The sequence below is a fragment of the Pleurodeles waltl genome, chromosome 10 (assembly GCF_031143425.1).
Source record: "Pleurodeles waltl isolate 20211129_DDA chromosome 10, aPleWal1.hap1.20221129, whole genome shotgun sequence".
NCBI lineage: Eukaryota > Metazoa > Chordata > Amphibia > Caudata > Salamandridae > Pleurodeles > Pleurodeles waltl.
In genome coordinates this window covers 301569043-301596411 of record NC_090449.1, presented here as the reverse complement: position 1 = coordinate 301596411, position 27369 = coordinate 301569043, and the positions used below count along the sequence as shown (strand labels likewise).

The window sequence follows — 27369 nt, the reverse complement described above, 5'->3', positions numbered from 1 at the left end:
ACACGGATGTCCCTTGTCCCCTCTGCTATACGCCCTAGTGGTGGAAACACTAGCTTGTGCCATACGTGAATACCACAAAAATAGAGGTATCCGCTTCCCTGGACACTTTGTCAATTTCCACTTATGCAGATGGCACCCTGTTGTATATACGAGGCCCAGAGCGCAATCTCTCTCCCTTACTCTGGGAGATAGTCCTATTTGGAGGTTACTCCGGGCGAAAGGTAAATTGGAGCAGTTCACGAATCTTCTCTCTCACACCTGCCACGACCCCGGTACAGATGGAATTCCCACTTAAGTGGACAGAGGATCCTGTCCGATACTTGGGGATTCAGCTGCATGCTGATCCATCAGTGGTTTTATTGGAGAATTATGACAGAGCGATATAAAAGTTGTCAGAGGCAGTAGACAGGTGGAGCAGACTCCCACTTTCCCTACTGGGAAAGTAGGGTAGCCCTCATGAAAATGGTGGTCCTGCCGAGATTTCTTTTCCTTTTCCTCAACATTCCTATACTGCTTCCCAAAACAATGTGTAGGACTCTGCGATCACTGTTGGTTAGATTGGCCTGGGCGGGAAAACAACCCAGAGTCAGATGGGATCTGCTCACGTTACCGTATGAGCTTGGGGGATTAGGGGCCCCAGATTTGGAGATCTACTATGAAGTTGCACAGGGCATAATGGCACATAGTTGGATACATGGGCCACATGATGCCCCGTTTGCATATATTGAGCGTGACATTTCACAACCACACCAATTGCCACTGCAATTGCTCATTTCCCCCAAGAGACGACACAGAAGACTCAGTGCACGCTTGGCATACACTACTGGCCAGGCAGGCACTTCCTCTGTTACACTCCCCTCAGGCGAAGATAGAGGTGTGTAATTGGTTCCCGCTAAGCCACGATAAAGGTGTAATGGAGACATTCAGAAAGTTTGGACTTAATGAAGAGGGCGAGTTTTTTTCGAGATGGTAGAATGCTTACCTGGGAAGAGTGTATTGCAGACATAGAGGTGAAGCCCCAACTTATGGAATATCAATATTACAGAGCTAGACATGCCTTTCATGAGATAGTTGGAGATGATTTTACTGAGCCCCCCCCCCAAGCTGCCTGCTCTCACTTGGGGGATACAATGAACATCGGAAAATAAATTAGTGACTAGACCAGTGGTTCCCAACCTGTGCTGGGGACCCCTGGGGGTCCGCGAAGCCTCGTCAGGGGGTCTGTGGCTGGTTAAAAAATGTAATAATATTAGGTCCCAGCTATCAGTATTGACTCAGTGGGGGGTCCCCCGGTTCCAATATTGATTCAGTGGGGGTCCCGGGCTCCAGTATTGATAAAATGGGGGTCCACAGAAGTGAAAAGGTTGGGAACCAATGGACTAGACTATACACTCTAGCACAAGAGGCGCGGAAACCTGGGGTACTAAAGGTCAGATTAGATTGGCAGAGGGATATAGGTAAAACATTATCTGACAAGCAATGGCAATACTGTTGCTCGAAGACCCGTACTATCTCTTTAACCGGGAGGCATAGATTGATCCACTTTAAATATCGTAATAGAGTTTATTACACCCTCGCCAGACTATGGAAATATGGACTCCTAGACTCAGCTGAGTGCCCAAGATGTGGTATGGAGGAGGTAGACTTCCTGTATATGGCCTGGGTCTGCCCAGGCATCCAAAAGTTCTGGTCAAAGGTAATCGCTGAGTTGGAGCGGATATCAGGTATAAGGCTCTGGTCTAAGCCACTGTTGGCATTGCTAGGATATGATAGAGGTGTGGAAAAAGAGGTCAGGAAGTTTGTTGCTATGGGTTTGCTGTTGGCAAAGTGCTGCGATGCGATGTGATCGGGGACCACTGCCTACACTAAGCAAATGGTATAGGGATATGACCTATTGTAATACCCAGACTGATATGTACAATGAACCATCCCCTCCACAGCTCCGCCCAAACAACTGCTGGGGGCCATAACAAATGTATTTATTTGGTAAAGAGACCGGGGAGGCGGAAGTCGGCAATTCAGAGTACCTACCACGAACATTAATTCGAGTCACCTCTGTCGCACATGAGTGGATCCGGCAGGGGATCATGGGGAGGTGGAGGACGACCAAGGATGCCGAAAATTAGATGGCTAAGGTGCCTTGCTAAACTGGGGATGTGTAATAACATGGTATGTAGGAATCTTCGCCTGTAAAATACTGAGACACTGGATGGGATTGCCATAATCAATGTACTAACTGCTGACATATGAGTTATATGTGGAAGATTTGTTATTTATATCCCGTAATTGGAGGATTATGGTTGGAATTGCAAATAAAATTCAATAAAAAAAATAAGTTCCTCCACACTTTGGAATTAACAGTTTGAAAAATATAAAGTAAATAAAAGGCACACTTATTTTTGTGAATTAGATCGTGTAAGCCTATTCAGTGAGGATGGTGAAAATGGATTTGTATAGCCCACAACTACTCGGAAGAGTGTCTGGGTGCTGAGGCATGGGTGCAGGTGATTAGCTTTGAGAAAAGAGCCAAGTTTCTAACTTCCTTAGAACTGCTGTTCTGATTCAAGTAGGCGGAAGTCTAGGGGAAGTTTGTTCCAGGCTAAGTGGCCCAACATGATAAAGAGCGACCACCTGCTCTGAATAAACGAACCCTGGATACTATGACAAGTTCCGCATTAGAGGATTGCAGCTCCCTATTCCAAAGATAAGTATGTAGCCTGGATGTAAGGTAACTGGGGCCAGTAATGTGCAAAGCTCTGTGGGTGAGTACCAGGGTTTTAAAAAGCATGCGTTTCCTCAGCAAAAGCCAATGGAAGGACTGGGGTTGAGAGGAAATCTGAGCTCTGAGTGGAAACTTGAGAAGCAGCCGTGCACCACATATAGCCTAGTGACTAGATGCTGGAGGAGGCAGAGATATAGTACATTTGCATAGTCCAGACTGGACATGATGAAAGCTTGAATTACTGTTTTCCTGGCTGGAATAAAAAGGAGGTGTAGCAACTTTTTTACAGTGCGTAGCAGGCCAAAGCAGATCCCAACCACAGAATTAACTTAGTATTGAAAAGAAAACCGGTTATCAAACTTTACCCCTAAGTTTTGGACCACATCAGAATGCAGGCCTAATAGGAAGAGGCACCATTTGACCAGAAAGTCTGCCAGTCCACAGCGGATTTATGGCTGAAGCAGGGAACCTCTGTCTTATCCACATTGCTCTTTAATTAGTTAAGGCGCATCCAATAGAAGACAGCAACTAGGAAAGGTTTTATTAAATTAGGTGTACTATCGTCTCCTTTTTTTTTTTTTTTTTTAAAGAGAAGAGGAGTTGTGTTTCGTCTGTATAAGAAATTTTTTGGAAACCAAAGGATTCCACTAGAAATGGCAGCCAAGTAAGGTAGATGTTAAACAGTGTGGGGCTAGGGCCAAGCCCTGAGGGACCCCAACTAGTAGTTCTTTGGTGCCAGAAGAGAAAGGGGGGGGCTCCATAACTCCTGTCCTCTATTCAATTCTGATAGTCTGAAGGCTGGAGAGGAGCCTAGAGTGGGGTACTGTGTCAATGGCTGCTGATAGATCTAATAATATTGGCAGTGCCTTACCCACTGCATCTACAGTGTCTCTGATATACTCTTACCTCGAGCAAGGCAGCCTTAGTGCTAATGTTGGGTCTAAAACGAAGATTGGCTGGGGCACAGGAGGTTGTAAGACTCCAAATAACATGAGAGTTGCTAGTTGACAAATTTTTCCAGCAGCTTAGCCACTGCAGGAATGGGTTTATAGTTAGCTGGCAAGTTGGGATCTACTGACATTTGTTTTTGTTAATAAGAGGGGGACTTTAGCCTGCTTCCAGGCTAACGGAATAGCCATGGTGGTAATAGTCGTTCAACAAGTCGTTGACTGCCTGTTGATAGCTACAGCTCCAGGAGCTAAAAGGTTAGGAGGACAGGGATCCGTGAATGATCCTGAGTTAAGGCAGAGAATGGCTGACATAGTGTCCCCCAAAGAAATTGGATTGAAGGATAGTAATGAGGCCTGGTACTTTTTCAGGGTTGCTCTATAGAGGGTTGCTCTAGGTGACCCTAGTTTTCTCACCCAACACCCAACCCCAGATTGCTTGTTAGTCCAAGCATCTACATCCCATGGTACCTTCTCTTCCGCACCTCTGGATAGAGAATCCAAGAGGCTGGATCAGCTTGGAAGAAGATGTTTTCGTCCAACAGCCTGGCATTGAGGTCGGTAAACACCTCATGCCAATTGGGCCGTTTTTCCCACACTTTGTGGCATTTGGTGGCACAGGTGCTGCTGCAGGTACCAGAGGACACGCAGGACATTCTTTCCCAAGTGGTTAAGGACGAGAGAGATGCATCAAAGTTTACCATAAGGTGTGGTTTGGACACAACTGACTTGCTTGGTAGAGCGCTTTCGTAGACGGTGGCCCTTCGACGCCATGCCTGACTTCGTACATCCAGCTTTTTGGGGGATGTCCAGGCAAACCTCATGGACATGCCCTTCAATGGGTCCTACCTATTTGGCGAAAAGGCTGACTTGGCGCCGGAGCGATTTAAAGACTCCCAGGCTACGGTCATGTCCTTGGGCCTCTCGGCGACCCCTCGCCAACAGTCTATCACCCCTTTTGTGGCTTTGGAAGGGGTATGGCACCATGCCATCCAAAGACCAGCCACGGTCCTCCACGAGGCCAACATCTTGTGCGGGGACACGGTCATGGTGCCTTCAGACCCAGAGGGTCTGGCCTGAAGTAGTCTGCCACCCAGCCCCCCCACCTCTACAGTGTCCAAGCCCTCCTTGTGTGATTCTGCAAGGCCATGTACCTCCAGTTAGAGGGAGGATTAAATTTCTTCTCCCTCACTGGTGGAACATAACATCAGGCAAATGGGTCTTGCAGATCCTACAGAAGGGTTATTCCCTCCTTTTATCGTCTTTCCTTCCCCCAAAGACTCCCCCAAAGGAACGGCTGATGAAGGATCACTTGGTTTGGCTCCACGAGGAGGTTGCAGCTTTCTTGGCCAAGGGGGGCAAAGAAAGGGTCCTGATATCAGAAGTAGGCAATGGTTGTTATTCCTGCTATTTTCTGATACCAAAAAAGAGCAAGGGTCTTCACCCTATTCTGCATTTGCTGGATGTCAATCTCTTCCTCAAAAAGGAGAAATTCACAATGCTCACTCGGGCCCAGGTCTTGTCTGCCCTAGCCCAAGGAGACTGGATAGTAGCATTATACTTGCGGGATGCATATTTCCATATCCCCATCCTGCCTGCCCACAGGTGCTACTTGCGATTCAAGTTAGGCCACAAGCACTTTCAGTTTACCGTGCTACCCTTTGGCGTTAAGAGTGCCCCTGGGGTGTTCACCAAGGTGATGTTTGTGGCTCATCTGCACAGGCTAGGGGTTTCAGTCTTTCCCTACCTCAACCACTGCCTGTTGAAGGCTCCTTCGCCCCAGGAGGTTGTTACCCACCTTCAGACTACGGTGAATCTCCTGCACTCGCTGGGGTTCACTACAGACATGCCGAAGTTGCACCTGACTCCCTCTCAGACTCTCCCTTTCATCACAGCGGTTCTGGACACAGTGCAGTTTCTTGCCTATCCTCCCAAGAAGCGAGTCCAGGATATTCAGGTTATGATTCTGATGTTTCGGCCTCTATCCTGGATTTTGGTGAGACAGACTCTGAGGCTGCTGGGCCTCTTGACCTCCGGCATCCTGTTTGTAATACATGCCAGATGGCATATGAGGGCTCTGCAGTGGGACCTGAAGTTCCAGTGGGCGTAGTATCAGGGAAATCTCATTGGCACGGTTCAGATCTCAGAGGGAACTGCAAAAGATCTGCAGTGGTGGTTAAAGAACCGCAATCGGGTCACTGCCAGACTCCTCTCCCTTTCGCAAACCAGATTTTACAGCAGTGACAGATGTGTCACTTCTAGGATGGAGTAGTCAACTGGGAGAGGTGAAGATCAGAGGCCTCTGATTTCCAGTGGAATCTGGATTCCATATCAACTTACTTGACCTCCGGGCTATCCGGCTAGCATTGAAGGGATTTCTTTCAGTTGTCAAAGGGAAGATTGTGCAAGTGTTCACGGATAACACCACTGCAAAGTGGTACTGCAACAAGCAGGGCAGTGTGGGGTCATGGACCCTTTGTCAAGAGGCGTTGTGTTTGTGGACATGGCTGGAACAGCAGGGCATAACCCTGGTGGTTCAACACCTGGCAGGTTCTCTGAACGGCAGAGCAGACGATCTCAGCCTTCGATGCCTAGTGGATCAAAAGTGGCACCGCCATACGGCGGTGGCACAAGGACTCTTTCAGCAGTGGGGAGAGCCTTGGTTAGATCTGTTCGCCTCCGCAAACAACGCGTAATGTCAGCATTATTGCACATTTGAATTTCCAAGGTGGCACTCGCTCTGCAACGCTTTTTGTCATGAGTAGAGCTCAGTCCTCCTTTATGTCTTCTCACCCATACCACTTCTGCCCAGAGTTCTCAAGAAGATCAGGAATGACGAGCCCAAGTAATCCTGGTGGCTCTGGACTGTTCACGGAGTGTCTGGTATCCCGAGCTCCTGAAAATAAGCATTGATCCTCCCATCAGGCTGCCCGTTCTGGAAGATCTTCTGTGGCAGCCGCAGGGGAAGGTTCTCCACCCGTACCTGTCAACTCTGCGCCTTCATGCATGGAGATTGAGTGGTGGCAGTTGACAGCCTTCGACCTTCCTCTCAAAATCTGTAAAGTTATTCTGGCAGCCAGGTGTTCTTCCATCAAGACGGTATATGCCTGCCGTTGGAGGCTCTTTGTATATTATTGTACAGAAATGTCTATTGATCCTCTTTTTCCTTCTGTCTCCAACATTCTTCTCTTTATCTTGTCCCTTCCGCAACAGGGCCCTATATTGGGCACTCTCAAGGGTTATCTTTCTGCCTTATCAGCTTTTCTTCGGCTGCCCGATGTTCCTTCATTATTCAAATTTCCTATTGTAAATAGACTTCTAAAAGGGCTTACACATATGTTTCCTCCTATGCCCTTTATCATGTCTCAGTGGGATTTAAATCTAGTTCTCACCTATCTTATGTATGCTCCCTTTGAGTCTTTGCACAATTGTCCTCTCCGGCTGCTCACCGTCAAGACAGCCTTCTTAGTGGCAATAACATCTGCCAGGAGGGTGAGTAGGATGCAGGGTCTCACCAAAACCTCCATATCTCACCATGTTTTCAGACAGGGTAGTTTTTCGCACTCATGCCTCTTTCCTCCCTAAGGTGGTGATCCCATGTCACCTGGGTCAGAACATCACCGCATCCCTCTAAGCAAGAGGACAGACTCCATCGACTGTTGTTGTTCTACTTTGACCACACAAGAGTTTTAGGTGGATGACCAAATCTTTGTGGGGTACGTGGGAGTGAAGAAAGGTCGGGCAGTGCAGAAACGAACAATTTCACGCTGGGTTGTTCTCTGTATGAAAATCTGCTACGCTCTGGCAAAGAAGCAGCCTCCTGCGGTCTAGAGGGTTCATTCCACCAGGGGCAAGGCTGCTACTACTGCGTTAGCAAGATGTGTACCAGTCCTGGACATCTGTCAGGCTGCAACATGGGCGTCTCTGCACATGTTTTCCAAACACTACTGCCTGGACAGTCCGGTCCGCTGAGATGGGCATTTTGCCAATTTTGTCCTGCAGGGCTTTTTAGCTTGAGGACAATTTGTCCACAGCCCACTGTCAGGAGGTTATGGCTTGGGTATCAATTCTAAAGGTAGGGAATCTGCAGCTAGAAGTTTCTATCCGATGAACAAGTTACTTACCTTCGGTAATGCATTATCTGGTAGAGACTCTATCTAGCTGCTTATTCCTTACACCCACCCATGCCTCCCCGCTCTCCGGACTCAATTCTTAGGATTAAGGATTGTCCCTTTCAGGGCCTTATATTTTTTGCACAGACAAAACTGTTGGTTCTTTCGATGGTTCTGGGCTTCTGGCGTGGAAGTTTGTGGAAAAGTACTGATGTATGCGTGCCTGGGTGGTGCCTTTAAAGGCAATAGTGACATCACAGACGGCTCCAACGACACCACAGATACCACGCTGTTACGAACGACGCCACCCGGTGGCATGCGCAAGGGTATTGCGCAGCAAAAGTACCGGATTCCAAGCGGACGCCTTGAAATTCTAAAGGTAATGAATGTGCAGCTAGATAGTCTATACCAGGTAATGCATTACCGAAGGTAAGCAACTTGTTCATCTGGTAACTGGTCGCAAAGGAGACCATAAATAAAGACTCTGTGTTTCTGCATGGAGGGTGCGTTAATCAGCCTCCCGCCTTTCCAATAAAATCAATCAGCAGTGGCTCACTTTACAAAGTGCAACACGAATTAAAAATATAAAATGATAAAAACAAATAAAATTCACTAAAAACCAAGGTACTTCATCAATATGAAATCACTCAGCCTATGCCTAAATGTGTGCAAAGATTAGTTCTGTTAGGTGACTACATAGGTAGTCCCTAATTGTACCCTATTGGTATGAAAATGATCATTGTAGAATTTGCTTTTCAGTTCAGTTACTTTTAAAGCCAGCAGCTCCCATATTGCATTGTGCTTTATAATGGCTGTGACTCCCTAGCCTCAGTTCTTTTTCTAGGTCGTGTGAAGAGAAATACAGAATAATGCAAGGAATTTTTCACACTTTTGTGAAAGAATGAATGTCTTTTTTTTCAAATAATATTGGTACCCTCATCAAGCATCTTAGCCTTTTGGTCCCTTCAAGCAACTACACAAAACAACATGGCAGATCCCCCACTTCAATGGTCATGGGGCTTTGCTTATCTTGTTAACAAAGACAAAGTACTCTATATCAATGGGTCCTTTCGGTTGTGAACCAGGATTTCCCATTTCTTTTACCCTTTACCCCCCTGTATCACCTTCTCCATACAGAGTAGACATGCCACCCCTTACGGTAGGTGCCATAATCTCCTTCAGCTTGATAGGATGCATGTGTCCATTCCCTGTACTCCTTCCCATGCTTTTAGTGAGGAGTGGGATCGAGTATGGCTTTCACTGTTATTTACAACAGACATATCAGATTATCTGATACCTTCTGACTGAGGCTTCAAGATGGCCACTCAATCAATGTGCAATGATATATTTTTGAGAGCCTTACAGCTTAATTACTAAGTAATTTCTTTTCATTGTGAACGATGATTTTCTGGATATGTTCAACAGTCTAAATAAGTCTTGATTGATTGGCAATGACTGATTCACAACCCCACACAATGGAGATCCATGCTAAGGAAGTGGGTGGGTTTGGACAAACACAAAGTAAGTGATTGGCTCCTGAGATGCCTGCTTATGGTGGGAATTTCAGAACATTAGGCTATCGCTATCCAGCCATCATCATAATTCACCAGGCCCAAGATCCGGAGTGCTAAACGAATTAATTTAATCCTCTTAATTTGTATTACCCTTATTTTTTGCGTTTTACTATCCTATTCACAAACTTAAGTTGTCTCCAGGAAATCTAAACCTTTGGCCAGTGCTGCTTACAAAAACAGTATTTTATATTACAGAGTTAGGGTTCTTCAGAGGCACCCTGGCCACATATTATACATTTCACCATCTGTCTGGCAGCCTTAGTGGATCGGGAAGTTAAATGTTGTTCTATCTGTGATGACTCCTGTGGTGCAGTCTTGCAGGCAATCATAACACACTTGGGGGCATATTTATACTCCGTCTGCGCCGAATGTGCATCAAAACGTTTTCCGCACATTCGGCGCAAACCTTGCCCCATATTTAAAATTTGATGCCGGAGCCTGCGGACGTCAAAATCCCGCCGTGTGAGTCATTTTCTGGATGCGGGAAACCGCCTTGCATTAATCATATGCAAGGTAGGCGTTCCCGTCCAAAAAATGACTTAAATGCCCCTGCGTCATATTTATGCTTCCGGGCAAAAATCCTGCACGGCCGGGAGGCGGAGTCGGAAAATGACGCACAATCCGATTTGTTTCAAAAATTAACGCCTGGGTCAGGGCAGGCGTTAAAATGGGGCAAACACACCTGTATTTAATCAGAACACACAGAAGCAACAGCAGAGCAGCAAAAGGGAGACATGGAGGTGCTTCTCATCCAGCGTGCACGCAGACACAGAGCACAGCAACAACAACAGCAGCCAACACAACACCAGCAGGGACCCCAAAGGCAACGCAGAAGGCAGGAGAGGATATTCTGCACCAGGACAACCATTCATGGCCTCAGGGAACATGACATCATCCAGAGGTACAGGTTGAACTGGAAAGCCATTCAGCAGCTGCTGCGCAACATTGAGCCACAGTTGGCACCCACCGTGCTGACACCCGCACCACCCCAACAAAAACCAAGCTGCTAGCTGTACTTCACATGTTGGCAAGTGGCTCCTTTCAAACCACTGGTGCCCTGGTTGCCGGAATATCACAGCCATCATTCTCTGCCTTCTTGCCCAAAGTACTGGATGCCATCATTGGACTCACACCCCGCCACATCTGCTTCCCAAACACACAGCAGAAGCAGCAGGAGACAAAACAGGGGTTTTACCTCATAAATGGATTCCCACACATCCTTGGTGCCATTGACTGCACACATGTACGCCTTGTGCCACCTGCTTCAACTGAACACCTATACCGCAACAGGAAGCACACACACTCCATCAATGTGCAGGCCATTGTGGATCACCAGGGATTGATCACCAACATCGTTGCAAAGTACCCTGGGAGTGTCCATGACTCATTCATCTTCCGTCACTGTACCATCAATCAATACTTCCAGGATGGACGATATGGCAATGGACTACTTGTTGCTAAGTACAGAAACCTACTTATATACACACTGCACAGCAACCCTCTAGGACACACAACACATACACCACGACAGCAACATGTGGACAGGAACACACTGAGGTTGTGACACCGCTAGCCATGTTTGATAGGTCTGCAGTGAACGTGTCACACATCTGAAATTAGTGTACAGTCTAATGTCAATACGTCAATGATCACAACGTATGGAGAGGTTTGGCTAAATGTCACCTTGCAAAATGTAAGCGTCTCACTGATATTTAAATTAATCCATTGCATATGTCTAAAGGTGTGGGATGTCCAGGGTACATAGATATTAACGTGTTACCACCACTGTCAATTTGAATCTGTGTATGGAACTATCATCTCACCCCCAGTGAAGACACAGGGACACCTGTATCCCAAGTCACAATGCTAGGGAGTGCACACTGTACTGCAAATCCCTAAACATACTGCTGACAACCGGTCAGCAGGCAAACACCCGCTTAGCCAAGAAAACAACCCAATGCAGATGTCACATCCTAGAAGCCTAGGAATCAACATAATAACACAAAAGAGCCACAGACAACACAAGACAACTACTGCATGCAAGGTAATATGAATGGGGCAAGATACGTCAACATGATCCTAATCATTTTCTCTTTCAGCTGATCAGGGGTATGGGATCCAGCCATGGATTATGACACCATTTGGCAACCCAAGCACTGCAGCAGAGCGTGCCTACTATGAGGCACATAGGAGGACACGCACCATAGTGGAGAGGACCCTTGGCATCCTCAAGTCGAGATTTAGGTGCCTCGACATCACTGGTGGCAGCCTCCTATATTCACCAGAAATGGTCTGTAAGATCATTTTAACATGTGCCATCCTGCACAACTTTTGTATACGAAGGAACATTCCCCTATTAGAACCAGAGCCACAAATGCCTTAAGAGGAGGATGCTGGCCTGCAACATGAGGGGGAACAACAAAAGACAGCTGCTGGATTGTGTAGGCGCCAACATATTGTGAACAATTTCTTTTGAAGCAACTCACCATCACCGCTGTAGCAACATATGTAAATAAACACCGATAATAATCACCATATCATGGTCTGGGTAATCATTTTTGCTCACCTTTATCTCTACCTATCAGAATAAGAGTGTAGCCTCATGGAGCATTGCTGACATACCAATCAGGACACAGAACATTCCAAAGCAATTGTGATACGTATTACACAACAGTCACATACACACACACTGTAACTGACATATATCCTGTACATTTCACCTTTGAAGGGCAATAGCAGAGGACCACACCTATTTCACGCATACATGTTGGCAACATGGTTCATCGCAGCATATGGCACACAAGTAAGACACCATCAGTCTATAAGGGAAAAAATGCCTCATACATGAGGCAGTAGATGTGCTATTGCATTGGTAACAGGAATGTATGACCAGACCCTTGACAGCAGTAAGTCGTACAGCACCTATCTTTGCAAGGACTATCTGTGACTAGAGTTCCATATAAGCAGAACATAGACAGCACAAGTGCCACACCTATGACAAGCATTGCGCACATGACATTCCATGTACATGTCAGCCCATGTCCAAACTCCTGAGACACCCATGTTCCTGGTCTCACCCCACCTGTCTGAAGAGGTCCCTGGAATGGTAATATGTGTACCCCGATATTCCCTCCTCTACACACACAGACTAACAATAGTAATCCAGTGTGCTTCACTCTTTCGTATGGTATGCCATTGTCATAGTACATCTGACTGCATGGACTACAGGTCAATTAATACACTGGCTTGTACTTTCTAAGCCCTGTTATCACCTGTAGATTGCTTCACATGTGAAAGGTACTGCTGGCCATTTGAACTCAAATCTCACCTACAGGACTTGTGAGAAACTGATGCAGCACACACCTGTGAGCACATCCATGCAGACCACCCATTTGAACATGCACTGCCCTTGCAGATGCTTGGAACAGCATAGAAGAACGAGTTACTTACCTTCGGTAACGACTTTTCTGGTGGATACATTAGCTACCTGTGGATTCCTCACCTGATGAATACTCCCATGGCGCCAGCATTTGACGGAAATCTTCTTACTAGTCTCTGCACGTCGACGAGGACGTCACTCTAGCCCACGCGACGCCGTCTGACGTCATACAGGCAATAAGAAGTCCTCGCCGACGTGCCGATGACAGTACCAACATTTTTTACGTGCATGAGAATAATAATAATAACCCAATGCAATGAAAGAGCAAAGCAACATCTCTTAATATTGTAAATCACACAACATTGCAATAAAATAGCTGTAGATTTAATATAACCTTTTTTTTTTTTTTTTTTTTTTTTTTTTTTTTTTAACAAATAAATATATTTATACATACGAATCATGTATATACCCAATATATATATAGATTTATATATAAATATACACATATATACAAATATCATACATGCAAAATGTATTGCAACTTTGAAGACCAAAAGGAGCACACTCAAGGATTGCTTGGAGAGACCAAAAAGGCAACGGGGAGGCGGGTGGGACCGTGAGGAATCCACAGGTAGCTAATGTATCCACCAGAAAAGTCGTTACCGAAGGTAAGTAACTCGTTCTTCTGATGGATACAACTACCTGTGGATTCCTCACCTGATGAATAGAGTCCCAAAGCAGTACCACGCCCGGCGGTGGGTGCCTAAATGGTCAAACCAAGAAATCCTGCAGCACTGACCGTGCAAAATGACCGTCCCTTCTGACCTCAGAGTCCAAACAGTAATGTTTCACAAAAGTGTGAAGGGACGACCAAGTTGCGGCCTTGAAGATGTCAACCACAGGAACACCCCTGGCCAAGGCCGAAGAGGCCGACTTAGCTCTGGTGGAGTGAGCTCTAATGCCCTCAGGCGGATCCTTCTTTGCCAAAGAGTAACAGATTTTAATGCAAAGAACAACCCACCTGGAGAGTGTTCTCTTGTGGACTGCCTTTCCTCTCCTCTTGCCCACGTATCCGACAAACAGCTGATCCTCCAGCCTGATATCCTTCATTCTGTCGATATAGAAGCTCAACGCCCTTTTTGGGTCCAGGCGATGTAGTCTTTCTTCCTCCTTTGAAGGATGAGGCGGAGGATAAAACGTGGACAAAGTGATTGTCTGAGCCAAATGGAAGGGTGAAACAACCTTCGGAAGGAAAGCAGCCTTGGTCCTCAACACCACCTTATCCCCATAAAACGTTATATAAGGGGGTTTAACCGATAAGGCCTGCAACTCACTCACTCTCCTTGCAGATGTTATAGCTACCAGGAATACTGTTTTAATAACCAAATACCTTAAGGGGCAAGAATGCATAGGCTCAAAAGGGGACCCCATAAGGAAAGTCAGGACCAAGGACAAATCCCATTGAGGCATAACGAATGGTTTTGGAGGATATTGATTCAGAAGACCTTTCAAGAATCTGAGAACAATAGGGGATTTAAATAACGATGGTTGGTCTGGAAGACAAATGAAGGCTGACAAGGCCGACAAATAACCCTTAATGGTAGCTACTGCACAACCTTTCTGCGCTAGAGACAGTGCAAAAGACAAAACATGTGACAGATGAGCATGTAAGGGATCAATCTGTCTCTCTCCACACCACATAACAAATTTAGACCACCTATTAGCGTAGATAGATTTAGTGGAGTGTCGCCTGGCCGCTAAGATAACATCCACTACATCAGGCGGGAGAGAGAAGGAACTCAGGTTGCCCCGTTCAATCTCCAAGCATGTAGGTGCAGACTCTGGAGGTTGGGGTGTAAAACCTGCCCCTGCGACTGCGAGAGGAGGTCTGCCCTGAGAGGGAGACGGAGCGGAGGGCACAGTGAGAGTTGGAGAAGGTCGGAGTACCATACCCTCCTTGGCCAATCCGGAGCTATTAAGATGACTTGGGCCCGGTCTTGGCGAATTTTCCTCAACACTCGAGGAATCAAGGGTATGGGGGGAAACGCGTAAAGCAACTGGTCGCACCAGGTTATCTGAAACGCGTCCCCCAACGCTCCCTGCATCGGATACTGGAGGCTGCAGAATAACGGGCAATGCGCGTTCTCCCGAGTGGCAAACAGATCTATCTGAGGAAACCCCCACATCTGGAAGATTAAACAGACTTGATCTGGATGGAGACGCCACTCGTGGTCTGCCGAGAATTGGCGACTGAGACTGTCCGCACGTACATTCAAGACCCCGGCCAGATGATTTGCCACCAAGCAAATCTGATGGTCCTTTGCCCAGGACCATAGCCGAAGAGCTTCTCTGCAGAGAAGGTACGACCCTACTCCTCCCTGTTTGTTTATGTACCACATCGTGGTAGTATTGTCCGTCAGGACCTGTACCGACTGACCACGAAGGGATGGGAGGAAGGCCTTGAGAGCCAAACGTACAGCCCGTAACTCCAACAGATTGATATGAAACACCTGTTCCTCTGGAGACCAAAGCCCTTTGATCTCCAGATCCCCCAGATGAGCTCCCCATCCTAGGGTGGAGGCATCCGTTATTACCGTGGCCACTGGTGGCGACTGCGCGAACGGCTTCCCCTGTGAAAGATTGTTGCCCGCAATCCACCACTTCAATTCCACAGCAGCATCTCTGGAGATCTTGACAGTACCTTCTAAATCTCCCTTGTGTTGAGACCACTGCCTTCGGAGGCACCACTGAAGAGCCCTCATGTGCCAGCGAGCATGCGTGACCAACAGAATGCAGGAGGCGAACAGACCGAGCAGACGAAGGACCTTGAGGACTGGAACTACCGCTCCATTTCGAAACATTGGAACCAATTCCTGAATATCTTGAATCCGCTGAGGCGGAGGAAAGGCTCGACTCAATGTTGTATCCAGTACTGCCCCTATGAACAGGAGGCGCTGAGAGGGCTCCAGGTGAGATTTGGGCACGTTCACCGAAAAGCCCAGGTCGAACAACAACTGGGTTGTTGACTGCAGATGATGCGACACAAGCTCCGGGGACTTGGCTTTGATCAACCAGTCGTCCAAGTAAGGGAATACTGCTATCCCCTTCCTTCTGAGCTCCGCCGCAACCACTGACATCACCTTTGTGAAGACTCGAGGTGCTGAAGTAAGACCAAACGGGAGGACCGCAAACTGATAGTGCTGCGACCCTACCACAAACCGGAGATACTTCCTGTGCGACTTGAGTATCGGGATATGAAAGTAAGCATCCTGCAAGTCGACAGACACCATCCAATCTTCCTTGTTCAACGCCAAAAGCACCTGTGCTAGGGTCAGCATCTTGAACTTTTCCTGTTTGAGGAACCAATTCAAGATCCTCAGATCCAGGATTGGTCTCAACTGACCATCCTTTTTGGGAATCAGGAAGTATCTTGAGTAACAACCTCGACCCTTTTCCTGCTCTGGGACCAACTCTACCGCGCCCTTTGAAAGGAGGACTTGAACCTCCTGTTCTAGCAACAGGAGGTGTTCTTCTGAACAATAAGATGGGCGGGGCGGGATGAGGGGCGGGAACTCCCGAAAGGGAAGGGCGTAGCCTTTTCCCACAATGCCGAGAACCCAAGTGTCCGTTGTGATAGACCTCCACTTGTGGAGAAAACGCTGTAATCTTCCCCCTACAGGAGAGGAGTGAGTGGGAAACGGTGGAAGCCTAAGGCTGCTTCCCCTGCTGCACCCCTCCAGAGGACGAGGAAGAGGCAGAGTGCTGTTGAGAGGCTCCTCTGGTACGGACCCCACCCCTCCCCCTCCCTCTAAATGACCTATAGGGGAGGGAAGAGGCGGGTTGCTGGAACCTCCCCCGAAAGGAAGAGGAATAAGAGCCACGCCCAAATCCCCGAAACCTCCTGAAAATTCTAGAAGAGGCAGAGGAAGAAGGAGCTTGCAGTCCTAACGATTTGGCTGTGGCTCTGCTCTCCTTAAATCGTTCCAAGGCCGAATCTGCCTTGGCTCCAAACAGTCTGTCCCCATCAAACGGGAGGTCCAGCAGGGTCGACTGCACATCCGCAGAGAACCCTGAGTTTCGGAGCCAGGCCTGTCTTCTTGCCACCACAGCCGTGCCCATCGCCCTGGCCACCGAGTCGGTCGTGTCCAGCCCAGACTGGATAATCTGGGTCGCGGCAGCCTGGGCGTCCGAGACCACATCCAAAAGACCCTGGGGAAGCTCCGTGAATGAAGACGAAATATCATCCATCAGCGCATGGATGTACCTCCCCAGAATGCACGTGGCGTTGGTGGCCTTCAACGCCAAACTGCATGACGAAAATATTTTCTTGGACTGCGCATCCAGTTTCTTGGAGTCTCTGTCTCCAGGCACCGTCGGGAAGGAACCAGGCGCTGACTTTGAGGAACAGGAGGCTTGCACCACCAAGCTCTCCGGCGTAGGGTGTCTAGAGAGAAAGCCAGGGTCAGATGGTGCAGCTCGATACCTCCTGGCCACAGCCCTATGAACGGCCGAGGAAGACACCGGCTTCTTCCACACCTCCAACACCGGATCCAGCAAAGCCTCATTAAATGGCAAGAGAGGCTCAGCTGCAGCAGAGGCCGGATGCAATACCTCTGTCAGCAAATTCTGCTTTGCCTCTGCCACCGGCAAAGGCAGGTCCAAAAAGCTCGCTGCCTTCCTCACCACAGCATGAAAGGAAGCAGCCTCCTCCGTATATTCCCCTGGAGATGAAAGGTCCCACTCAGGGGAAGTGTCCAGCCCACTGGCTGTATCCAGACCATGCAGTCCGTCTCCAGAGTCCTCAATCTCTCCCTCCTCTAGGACTCGCTGGTACTCTTGCTCTTCTAAAAGACGGAGAGCACGCCTCCTCGAATGAAGTCTCTCCTCGATACGCGGAGTCGACATGGCCTCCGCCGACGTCGAAGAACGGCGCCGATCTCCAGAAGCATCTGACGCCGCGTCCGGCGCCACAGGCAGCTTCGGCGCCGAGGCAGGAGCCGGAGGACGAGGTCTTGGAGCCGATGGACCAACCGGAGTCACAGGGCAAAATCCTGACTTCGACGGAGGGGCAACCTCCGGGGCCGAAACATCCGAAGCCACCGGAGCGGCCACCGACGCCGGCACCGGCGCCGAGCCCACATTCCCAAAAGGGAGAAAGGGCATAAAGGGTGCCGGCCGAAGAGGCGCAGGATCACCCAACGAAAAGGCCAAGGGCCCCGAAGGACCAGCCGGAGCAGCTCCTGGAGCCATCTGCTGAAAGATGGTATACATCGCATTAAGAAACGCAGTACTATCGGCTCCAGGAGTGGGAAAAGCCGGATACTGGGGTGCCTGGATCGAAGGCGACCCCGACGCCGGCCTCGACGTCTGCGACGCCGGAGAAAACACAAGAGGCTGCACCACCTCAATCACTGACGCCTGACCAGGTGAAGTCGGTGACGCCGGAGAGGGCAACGGCGTCGATGGATGCGGCGTGACCGTGGGGCTGACCTCCCAAGTCCTCCGACGCCGAGCCGAAGGTGACCTCGAATGAGACTCCTTGCTGGAGTGACGTCGTGAGTCTCTACGGCGCCGGGAGTCTCGATGACGCCGGTGAGACCTTGGCGAAGAAGACTTCTTATGATGTTTCTCCTTCTTCTTTGACTTTGCCATGAATAACTTGGCCTCGCGCTCTTTGAGGGCCTTCGGATTCATGTGTTGACATGAATCGCAAGTCGAGACGTCGTGGTCGGAGCTCAAACACCATAGACAGTCGGAGTGAGGATCTGTAACTGACATCTTGCCCCCACACTCTCGACAGGGCTTGAAACCCGACTTCCTCTGAGACATTGTTACCGCAGAGAAGACTACGCAGCAAACAATACACTGTAACCACGAAGGTAACAGTAACTCCCTCGAAGATAACCGTTTCGAATGCACGGAAAAAAGGGAACTGTCATCGGCACGTCGGCGAGGACTTCTTATTGCCTGTATGACGTCAGACGGCGTCGCGTGGGCTAGAGTGACGTCCTCGTCGACGTGCAGAGACTAGTAAGAAGATTTCCGTCAAATGCTGGCGCCATGGGAGTATTCATCAGGTGAGGAATCCACAGGTAGTTGTATCCATCAGAAGCTGCCATTTTGTTGATTACACTGTTATGCATTGCTAGAAAAATAAGCCGTGTAACACAGGTTTATGTGTCACCTTCCAAAACACAGGACAAATACAGTCTTCCATGTCAGCTGTCTTGTTAGTCCTCCGACCAGTCTTAGTCAGACCACTGAGTATGTACCTTGTGAAATTGCTGGATCCTGATTGACCCTGCATCCTGTCAGCCTGACTGGCACCTGTCTGTGCGTTACCCTAAAGGTTCCTTGTGTCTACATATGTACCCCACTTGCTTTCCCAAACCTCACATTCCTCAGGGGGTATTTTGTCAGGTGCTTCCTCAATGCATACTCAAATACATTGTATAGCATAATCTGCTTTTTTATTGTACCATACTTGTAAACTTGTCTCCAAATACCAAAATCATGGCCTATCCCTTGTCTGGGTCTCGTGTATGCATGAACGACAAAGTGTGACAGTGTACCAGGGCCGTATGCAGGGATTGGGTATGGTGCCTCCAGCAGAACCAGCAACTTCTGATAATGTGCATGAAAATTCCACACATGTTAGGACCCTGAGAGTTCACACACTGAATCAGATTGCTCACAAACATATTGATGGCCTGTGCATGCCGAATAGCTGCAAGATTAATCAACACAGAGGCTGTGATGTTCCCAGATGCAGTGGGAACTTTACAGGCCAACCTGTGTACAAATGTTGTAATGACACCTGCCGGAACATGACTCCTGAGATATGATCTCACTCAGCACACCAAGGTTGCCCTGTTGACAGTCTCATAACACGTCTGCAGTGACAGGGTGGGACCATCCCCATGTAGGTTCTCATGTCCTCATCGACTTTACTTCCATTGATCTCCGAAGGATACTCAGTAGATACAGGAATAGCCGCCACTGACTCATGATGAGACCTGGACGTAACTGTGACAACATAGAGCCCTAAAAATATACAGGATAAACATTGGACCACACACATGAACCAGACACCTCTGTGCAATTGATCACTGGAAATATGTGGCCACGTGCTGCCTCGTCTGCTGGTCCACCACTGCCACAGGAGAGTTGTGGCTCAGTCATATGACCACAACTGTGGGCTGATATTACAGTTGTGGGTCACCTTTGGCTTTCGGTGTCAATAACATGGTACCCACTTAGTCTGTACATGTGCCTGACTCACGGTGGGTTCACCAACAAGTGCCTAGGAAGCAGTATCCAAATTTCCTGGACATGTGATGGGCAACTTTTGGACCATTGACATGAACAAGCGTCTGCCATCTATCCGGTGCATGCTTTGTCATTTGTGGTGTCTACTTTACCCAAAATCTTGGAAGTGCACACAGCAGATGTTGCTTCATGTATGACTAACACATGTCCTCTCTCATTTCCATACTGACTTGCATCTAAGGTTTGGACACATTGACTTCACGTTCATACAAGCATATTTGGAATAATGCATCTTGTGAATCACACACACTGGATCAACAACTACATTAGTAGCCAATGCACACACATTAAGCCATAGGCATTGAGGTATTGTACTTATGTGCGTCACTTTGCTATCCTCTCCTGAAGTCAAACATGCCCAATGTGTGCAATACATATATGTAGGCCACACATATGGCCATCTAGTGCGTCAGCGAAGAGTGAAAATCCTGCTAATGAAGTAGCGGATCATGGTCCGCAGCAGTATGATGTCTCACATGTGACCATACACCGTCAAGACCAAAGTGAGTGCAATCAGCCTATCTCAGTTGTGTCACAAATGTTACATAACATTAAAATGGTAAAATGACCCAAACGCAGTGAATGCCCTGAAATTGTGACGCATACGTGTCAAAAAATGACGCACAAACGTCAAAAAATGACGCTTATGCCCAAAAAACAACGCATAATGCCCTCAAAACACCATTGACTCTTCCATACTGTACCTCAGAAAATTGGTTAAGTGTTAGACTATTTCCAAATATATGGATGCGGGCTCATTTTTACTCCTGTGCGTCTAAAAATATGATGCCCAGACTGTATGCGTCAATTTTTTTTGACGCATAACGATAAAAACGGCCGCCATTTTAGCGAGGAAGTGATGTAATAGGATATCCTGTTTACAGATTATGTACAGTGGGTGTACTTTCACTTTCACTTTGCAGTCTGTGATTCTTCTAGACTGTGTGGCTGTGTTGAGAGTTTTGTCTGGTTAAATTGTGCTTTTGTCTCCTGTGTGGTCCATTACTTGTAATTTTGTGAATATAATATTGTTGTTGTATCCTGTCTGAGTGTTTATTGTGTACAGTTGACTAGTATTGTATTGTCTTTGTTGTTTTTGGGAGTCTATTGTGGGTAGTGATAGTTTGGGGATAGTTGGGCTGTTTTAGTTGTTTAGTTTACGTTTTTCATATTCTACTTTCCCCCTATTCTCCTTTGTTCCCCTTTATCCCCTATTTCCCTTTTTTCTGCTAAGATGTTGGGTAGGCCTCATCTTGGCAAGATGGGTGAGGAGGAGCTTGGGGGTTTCATATGGCTGGTGTGCCATTTCCTCCCCCTTATGATTGAGGCAGGTGGGCAGGTGATACAGGGGTATCACACTGAGGCACGGAGGCTCCGGTGGGGAAAGGTATTGCATCACCTGCAACGCGTCTATCGGACCCCAAGGAATGACCACCAGCTGAAGCACCGCTGGGCTGAGCTCATCTCCAGGGAGCAAGATCTGCTGGACCACCTGGGAATTGTGATTGGTGGCCCTGTTGGAGAGTACAAATCATGTAAATGTGCACAATTAAATGCTCTGTAGTGACATCAGATGATTTGTACAATATCTGTGGAATGCTTTGGAAACATACAGGGTAATTTATGGACTATGTTAAGGACCACAATTGCTAGCTGTTAGGAAGCAAGTGCTCTGCAAACTTACTGAATCCTTTTGCTTAATGTAAGTTGGTGCCGCCTTTGTGTCAAACAGCAACACAAATCAGGAGCCAATTATGTATAGACATAGGTCACATTTGCCTGTGAGGTATAGATTTTCAAAATCATTACCTACATTTGTTGACGCAACAGCTAGACTGACTTTTGAAACACTACATGAGGCTGAAAATGAGTGCAGGCTTCACGTCAATTGATGATAGCAATGTGGCCCAAACATATGTCTTGTGTCACTGGTGAGTGTGTAAGGAAAGCAATTACGGAAATCCAAAAATCTTAGGGATTATTGGGGGTCTTCGTCATTTCGGATACATGTCAGATCTGGATTTGGAGACACAGGGAAAAAGTGCAAGGTGCCCTCAGCTAACATGTTAGACTGGTATTTGGTGTTTGTTGTTCCACCTTTCGTTTACGGATGGCTGGCCAAAGGTATGCTCATGGGTTCATATCTCTATGGTTGGTGCAACTCATCATAGCTGGGCCACATCAAATAAAGAAAATATAACAACATGAGGGTTTACAACTGACCCTGCCCCTCTGTACATTGTACCTGTGTGTCATAAATTTGTCATGGCCACAATGGCTGGTTGAATGGTAATGCACTCCTCAAGGAAAGTGGCTTTGGATGTCTCTCTTGGATACACATGATGTGACGAATACACTCCATTATTATGTCTGCTCACTAATGAAGGAGCACGTTTGCCACCACATGATAGTTAGGGCCACTGCATGTGTGCAGATATGTGTGTGAAATTCACAGGAGACCCATGGTATGTACATGTTAGCCGTGCTATATTGGATGCAGTATCATCATGTCTGAGTGGCTTTATTTACTTATGTAATCTTACACATAGTATTTGTCTTTGGAATTGTTGGACAGTGCACAGAATTTGAGCAGATTTCTCCCTTCCATGCCTTACAGGTGGACCCGCACCCTACACTGTGGGCGAGGTGGCTTAATTTGAGGACCCAGACAACTCCAGTAAGTGTTGATATGTCTGTTATGTGTTGTGTTTGCTGGTGATGTGTGATGGACTCCTGTGTGTTGAACACATAGCAAGGTGTGATGCGCTGGCCCATCATTTGTCTTGTTCCATGAGTGGGATTTCATTTCATCACCATTTTAGAGTTGGCCAATGCTTAACGTATTGTCTTATTTAGGGATTCTAGGTCAGTAGGCCCGGAATGGGGATGAGTCATGTGGATAACACTTGTATCAGCAAGAGTCGCACTGGACCTAATCTGTGATTTAGTCAGCCTGTCAGACCCACATTCTCCCAGAATGGGGCTGCTAAATGCTTACCCACAGTCTTCGGCTTCCCTATTCACTAATGTACTTATTAAACTGTAGGTTGAACTTCCTAGCAGCATGTAGCTCCACATGTAGTGCTACGAGTATGTGGCACTGGAGTGCAATGGCCTATATGTGCATGCAAATCATGGCCAGGGGTGTTCTTGCATCTATGTGTTAGTTGTAAGTCATGGCTTACTGGAAGTATATGATGTGGACAAAGGTCTGCATTTCCAGACATGTGTGGCGCTGGGATTGGTCAAGGGTTTGCTGTCTCCTATTTGTAGATACACCTTACCTGTGGTGTGTGTGTAGAGGCAAACACATGTCCAGCTTTCATAAGCTTCCTGGGTGTCCATGTTGTTTGAAATTGTTAGTTGTTTCTCCACACCCCCCACCCTCAAACACAGGCATGGGTTTGTGAATAGTGTACCTAGGACTGATGATACAAGTTTGGTACACAGACATGGAAATCAGTGAATCTTTTGTCTAAACCTAGTATACACACTCATTTTTCCCACATGAGTACTATACTAGCAAGTCCATTTACAACTTGCAGATCATGTGGCCCTAGATTTCCATCCCATACAATGACATTTGTAGCCCTGCAATTGGTGTAGGATGTGCTGCATGATTGTTAGCTGAAAACTGGCAGAACTATGATGCCAAAACATGCCAGCTGTTACCCATCTTGTAGGGTTTGGATGTGCTATGTGTGATAGAACCTTTGTAGGCTGGCCTGCCATGTACTTCCTCAGAGACAGTCAATGATCTGTATGATGATATGAGCTGCTACAAGTACAGTAGATGTATTGTCTGATTTACGTCTTGTTCCATTTCACTCAATGCAGTTCCTAATGTTATTTTTCCGATTTGTCTTCACAGCTGCAAATATGACACCCATCCAGGTGCGGGAATTCTAAAGGCGGGCAATGAGGTATCAGCATATACTTCAGGTAGAGTCTGGGTACCGAAGAATAGCCCGCAGATACAGGAACGAACGGGCCTCCAGAGCCTGGAGGGCATTCCCACAGGGCGGCCCTTCTTTGCTCACCACAGCCACCACCAGCACCACCACCACTACCACCCAGGTGGCTCCACCAACAGCTGGGACCATTTTGGCAACCACATCAGCAAGTGCTCCAGGCCCTAGCACAGCACCACCTGCAGGGCAGATAACAGCCATGAACACTACACGGCCCCACACTTCCTCAGCTGGCACCCAGACCACCTCGGCTGCAGCTATTGACCCTGCTGCTTTTGTTGATATGCAACGTAAATTGGACCGTGTCCTGCGAAAAATGAGTCGCCTGCGACAGGATGTGCAACATATAAACCGGAGGGTGCGGTCTATCAAGCGGACCCTCCGGAGGGCCAACCTATAGACATTTTGACGGACATGATTCCCTCCACTCCCTCCTCTTTCCTTATTCTTATACTTTGTGGGTTAGGGGGCTTAGTGTTAGGTTAGTATAGGCTGTTAGTTTAGTTAGTGTTAGTAGAAATAATCAGGACCCCCCACCCACTATTTCTTTTTTAGTGTGTGGGTGGGTGGGGGTCAATGTTGGGGTTCTTGTGTGTTTAAAAAAAAAAAAAATGTAAAAAAAATATTTAAAAAAAAAGAATTACAAAAAAATATATATTTGTTTAGTATAGGATAGTATGTGTTTAAGTTAGTATCTGCTGCCCTCCATGTGTCCCGTCTCACAAGGGTGGTTGATGTTTAGAACGTTTCGTTAAATGTGATAAGTAAGTTTAGCTTAGCTTAGGTTAGTTAGGGACAGTTGTGGGTAATGAGTAGTTAGGGTAGATTAGGGTAGTTAAGGCTTTTCCCCGAGTTTTCTCTTCTGTTTGTACAGTTTAATAAATATGTAGTAAACCCTTTACAGTATATGTGTGACATGCTTGTAGATCAGGGCCTTGGCATGAGTGTACTTGATTTCTTTTGTATTACAATTTGTGTCCTATGCTACAAACAAATCCCAAATTAGCTGTAACATTGGCAGCTGCCCCAAAGCAACCTTGCAAAGATTAGACCATTCATTGCAACCACCAATCACAGTTACTATGGATCCCAACGTGTTGTTTTCAATAAGTATGTTTTCAATGTCACATACAGTGCTTCCAGATTTGGTATTGGGGACACTGTGTTATGTCTGACTGCAGTCTGATGTTCAAGGAAACCCTTATAAGGTGAGTGGGAGTAAGCACTCTTGTAGTATCGTGTTCATGACTCAGATAGATCATTTGTTAAACTGTTCAGCATGATTACTTATTTGGATGTAAACTCAGACGCTTCCATTGATGCAGTTTGGCGACTGTTCGCTTAGATTTGTGGGCAATGTTATATGTGTTAGTTTTGCATGGAGGCAACATTTTGCAGGCACTATTTAATGGCTTAGATATCCCTTGAGGAAGCATTATTCTGTCCAACACAGCATTATGGTGTGTAGTTTCTCTTTTCATCAGATATTACCCTCAAGAAGGGCAGATTATGGTAGAATCCAGGCCACTGTGCATAGTTAGTAGACTACATTATTTCAGGACAGTTGTATTCACAAGCTATGTAATTTGACAGGAGGCAAAATTCAGTGGTGTACTACACGGTTGATGTGTCCCATTACACAGAGACAAAGTGGTTGTGGAAGTGCTATTTATTGAAAAGTGCTGTAGTGTTATATGTACATTGTCCATGATTGTGAGTCCATTATAGTGACATCTTCCATTGTGATCCTACATAAGTGCTAAAGGAAAATGCATTTGACATGCTGGGGTGATGTGTCAGACAGTGCAGAGGGACAGGATTTGCCAATGAGTAAGTGAGAGAAAATCACAAGGCAGGCTGACAAGATATACAGTGGTTTGCAGAACAGTCGTTGAGTACAGTTGTTGCAAGACTGGCATGTTACGAAGCGCAGGACCTTGGTAATAGGTGGCCATGTGGCAGGGACTAGTGCTTCCGGGTACTTTTATGTGTAAAGGTGATCTGTTCCATATCTTCTTCTTCTGATGTGTGTGTTGCCTCCTCTGTCCTTGGTGGTGGTGGTTGTGAAAGGGCAACACACACCTCAGTGTTTGAAGATGTGGAGTCAGACATCCCGGTAGCTGCTACCTGTGAGGGTCTTAAGAGCAGTACTGCTGCAAGGAGGATCTGCTGGTTCTTAAGAATAGCAGCCACATCACAATGGTAGGCAGCCAGGTCGGCCCTGAGGGGTTCAATGTTGCATTCATGTACGCATTGACAGGATTGCTGTTGTAGGTGTTGGGTCAACTGTATTACGGCTGTGCTGATTTCCTTCAGCCTTTTTTCTACTTCCTGCAAGATAGTTGTTCGCCCTTGCAAAGCTGCTGCCTGTTCTTCAGTTGACATCATGCATGAACGCACCCCCTCTAGGCTGGCTGCCATATTTTGCATCCCCACCCGCACCTCCTTGGCCAGCTTCCGCTGTACTCCGACTACAGTTCTCTCAAAGCTGGTGCCTGTGTCACCTGAGTCCTCAGCTGTATTGGAGCTGGCAGGTCTTACAATTGGGGTGGTGGGTGGGTCTTCTGTGATGGCTGCTTGTTCTGTGCTCCTCCTTGTGACTGAAGGTGGGGTCTGGAGGAGTCCAAGGACATCTTGGAGGGTCTGGTGGCTGATGTTTGTCAGCTCGTCATCCATGTCATCAGGTAGTCCTGGATAGGCATATCCGCAGGAGATCCATCGTCCTCTGCAATGAAATAGGGTACAATTAGTGTGTCTGTGTTGTGGCACTGGTGATGTGACATGCCTGCCTTGTGATGATTTCACATTGTGATCTTGTTTCCTGTTCATTGATCCAGTCTTTCAGATGGGCATTCTCCCAGGCCTATGCCCCACCTGCATGTCACATGTATTGTGGTAAGTTATTAGACTTGTCGGCATCATCTCCTCTAGGTGTTGGTTTTGGCCATATAGTGATTCGCCACCTTCTTGTCCTACTCAACCCTCCATCTACATCCATTCTCATGGTGAGACCTTTCACTGGCTGTGGGTGCTCTGATGGCACTAGCAGTACACTTAACAATGTGGACCTGCCCCATGCTCTGTTCTTTCACATCCACTTATATGTAGTTGAAATGTAGCATATACTATGCATAGCATAAGTATTATTAGCAAGCAGTACACCACAGCACCTAATTATCAAGCTATATGAGGCGGCACAGTCGGACACGGTACAGACCCCTAACAAGTGCTTGCCGACTGGAATGCCAATTTAGGACAGCCGTTAGGGGAAGCGTACTGGAGATACTGCTGTGCCCAACGGCATGATTTCACCTCGAACTGCAATTTACGCATTA

At 47.2% G+C, this 27369-nt stretch overlaps 2 protein-coding genes across 2 annotated transcripts in view; one reads left to right on the top strand and one right to left on the bottom strand.

Moving 5' to 3' along the window:
* LOC138261488 (coronin-7-like) overlaps positions 1-27369 on the top strand; it is a 1075977-nt gene that overhangs the window by 922700 nt on the left and 125908 nt on the right. The gene's annotated exons all lie outside the window — the stretch shown is intronic.
* Positions 25696-27369, bottom strand: part of LOC138261490 (uncharacterized) — a 58434-nt gene continuing 56760 nt past the window's right edge. Inside the window, exon 2 of the mRNA XM_069210469.1 lies at positions 25696-26759. Coding sequence (XP_069066570.1) covers positions 26000-26759 — 760 coding nt within the window. The 3' untranslated portion in view covers positions 25696-25999. The remainder of the gene's footprint in view (positions 26760-27369) is intronic.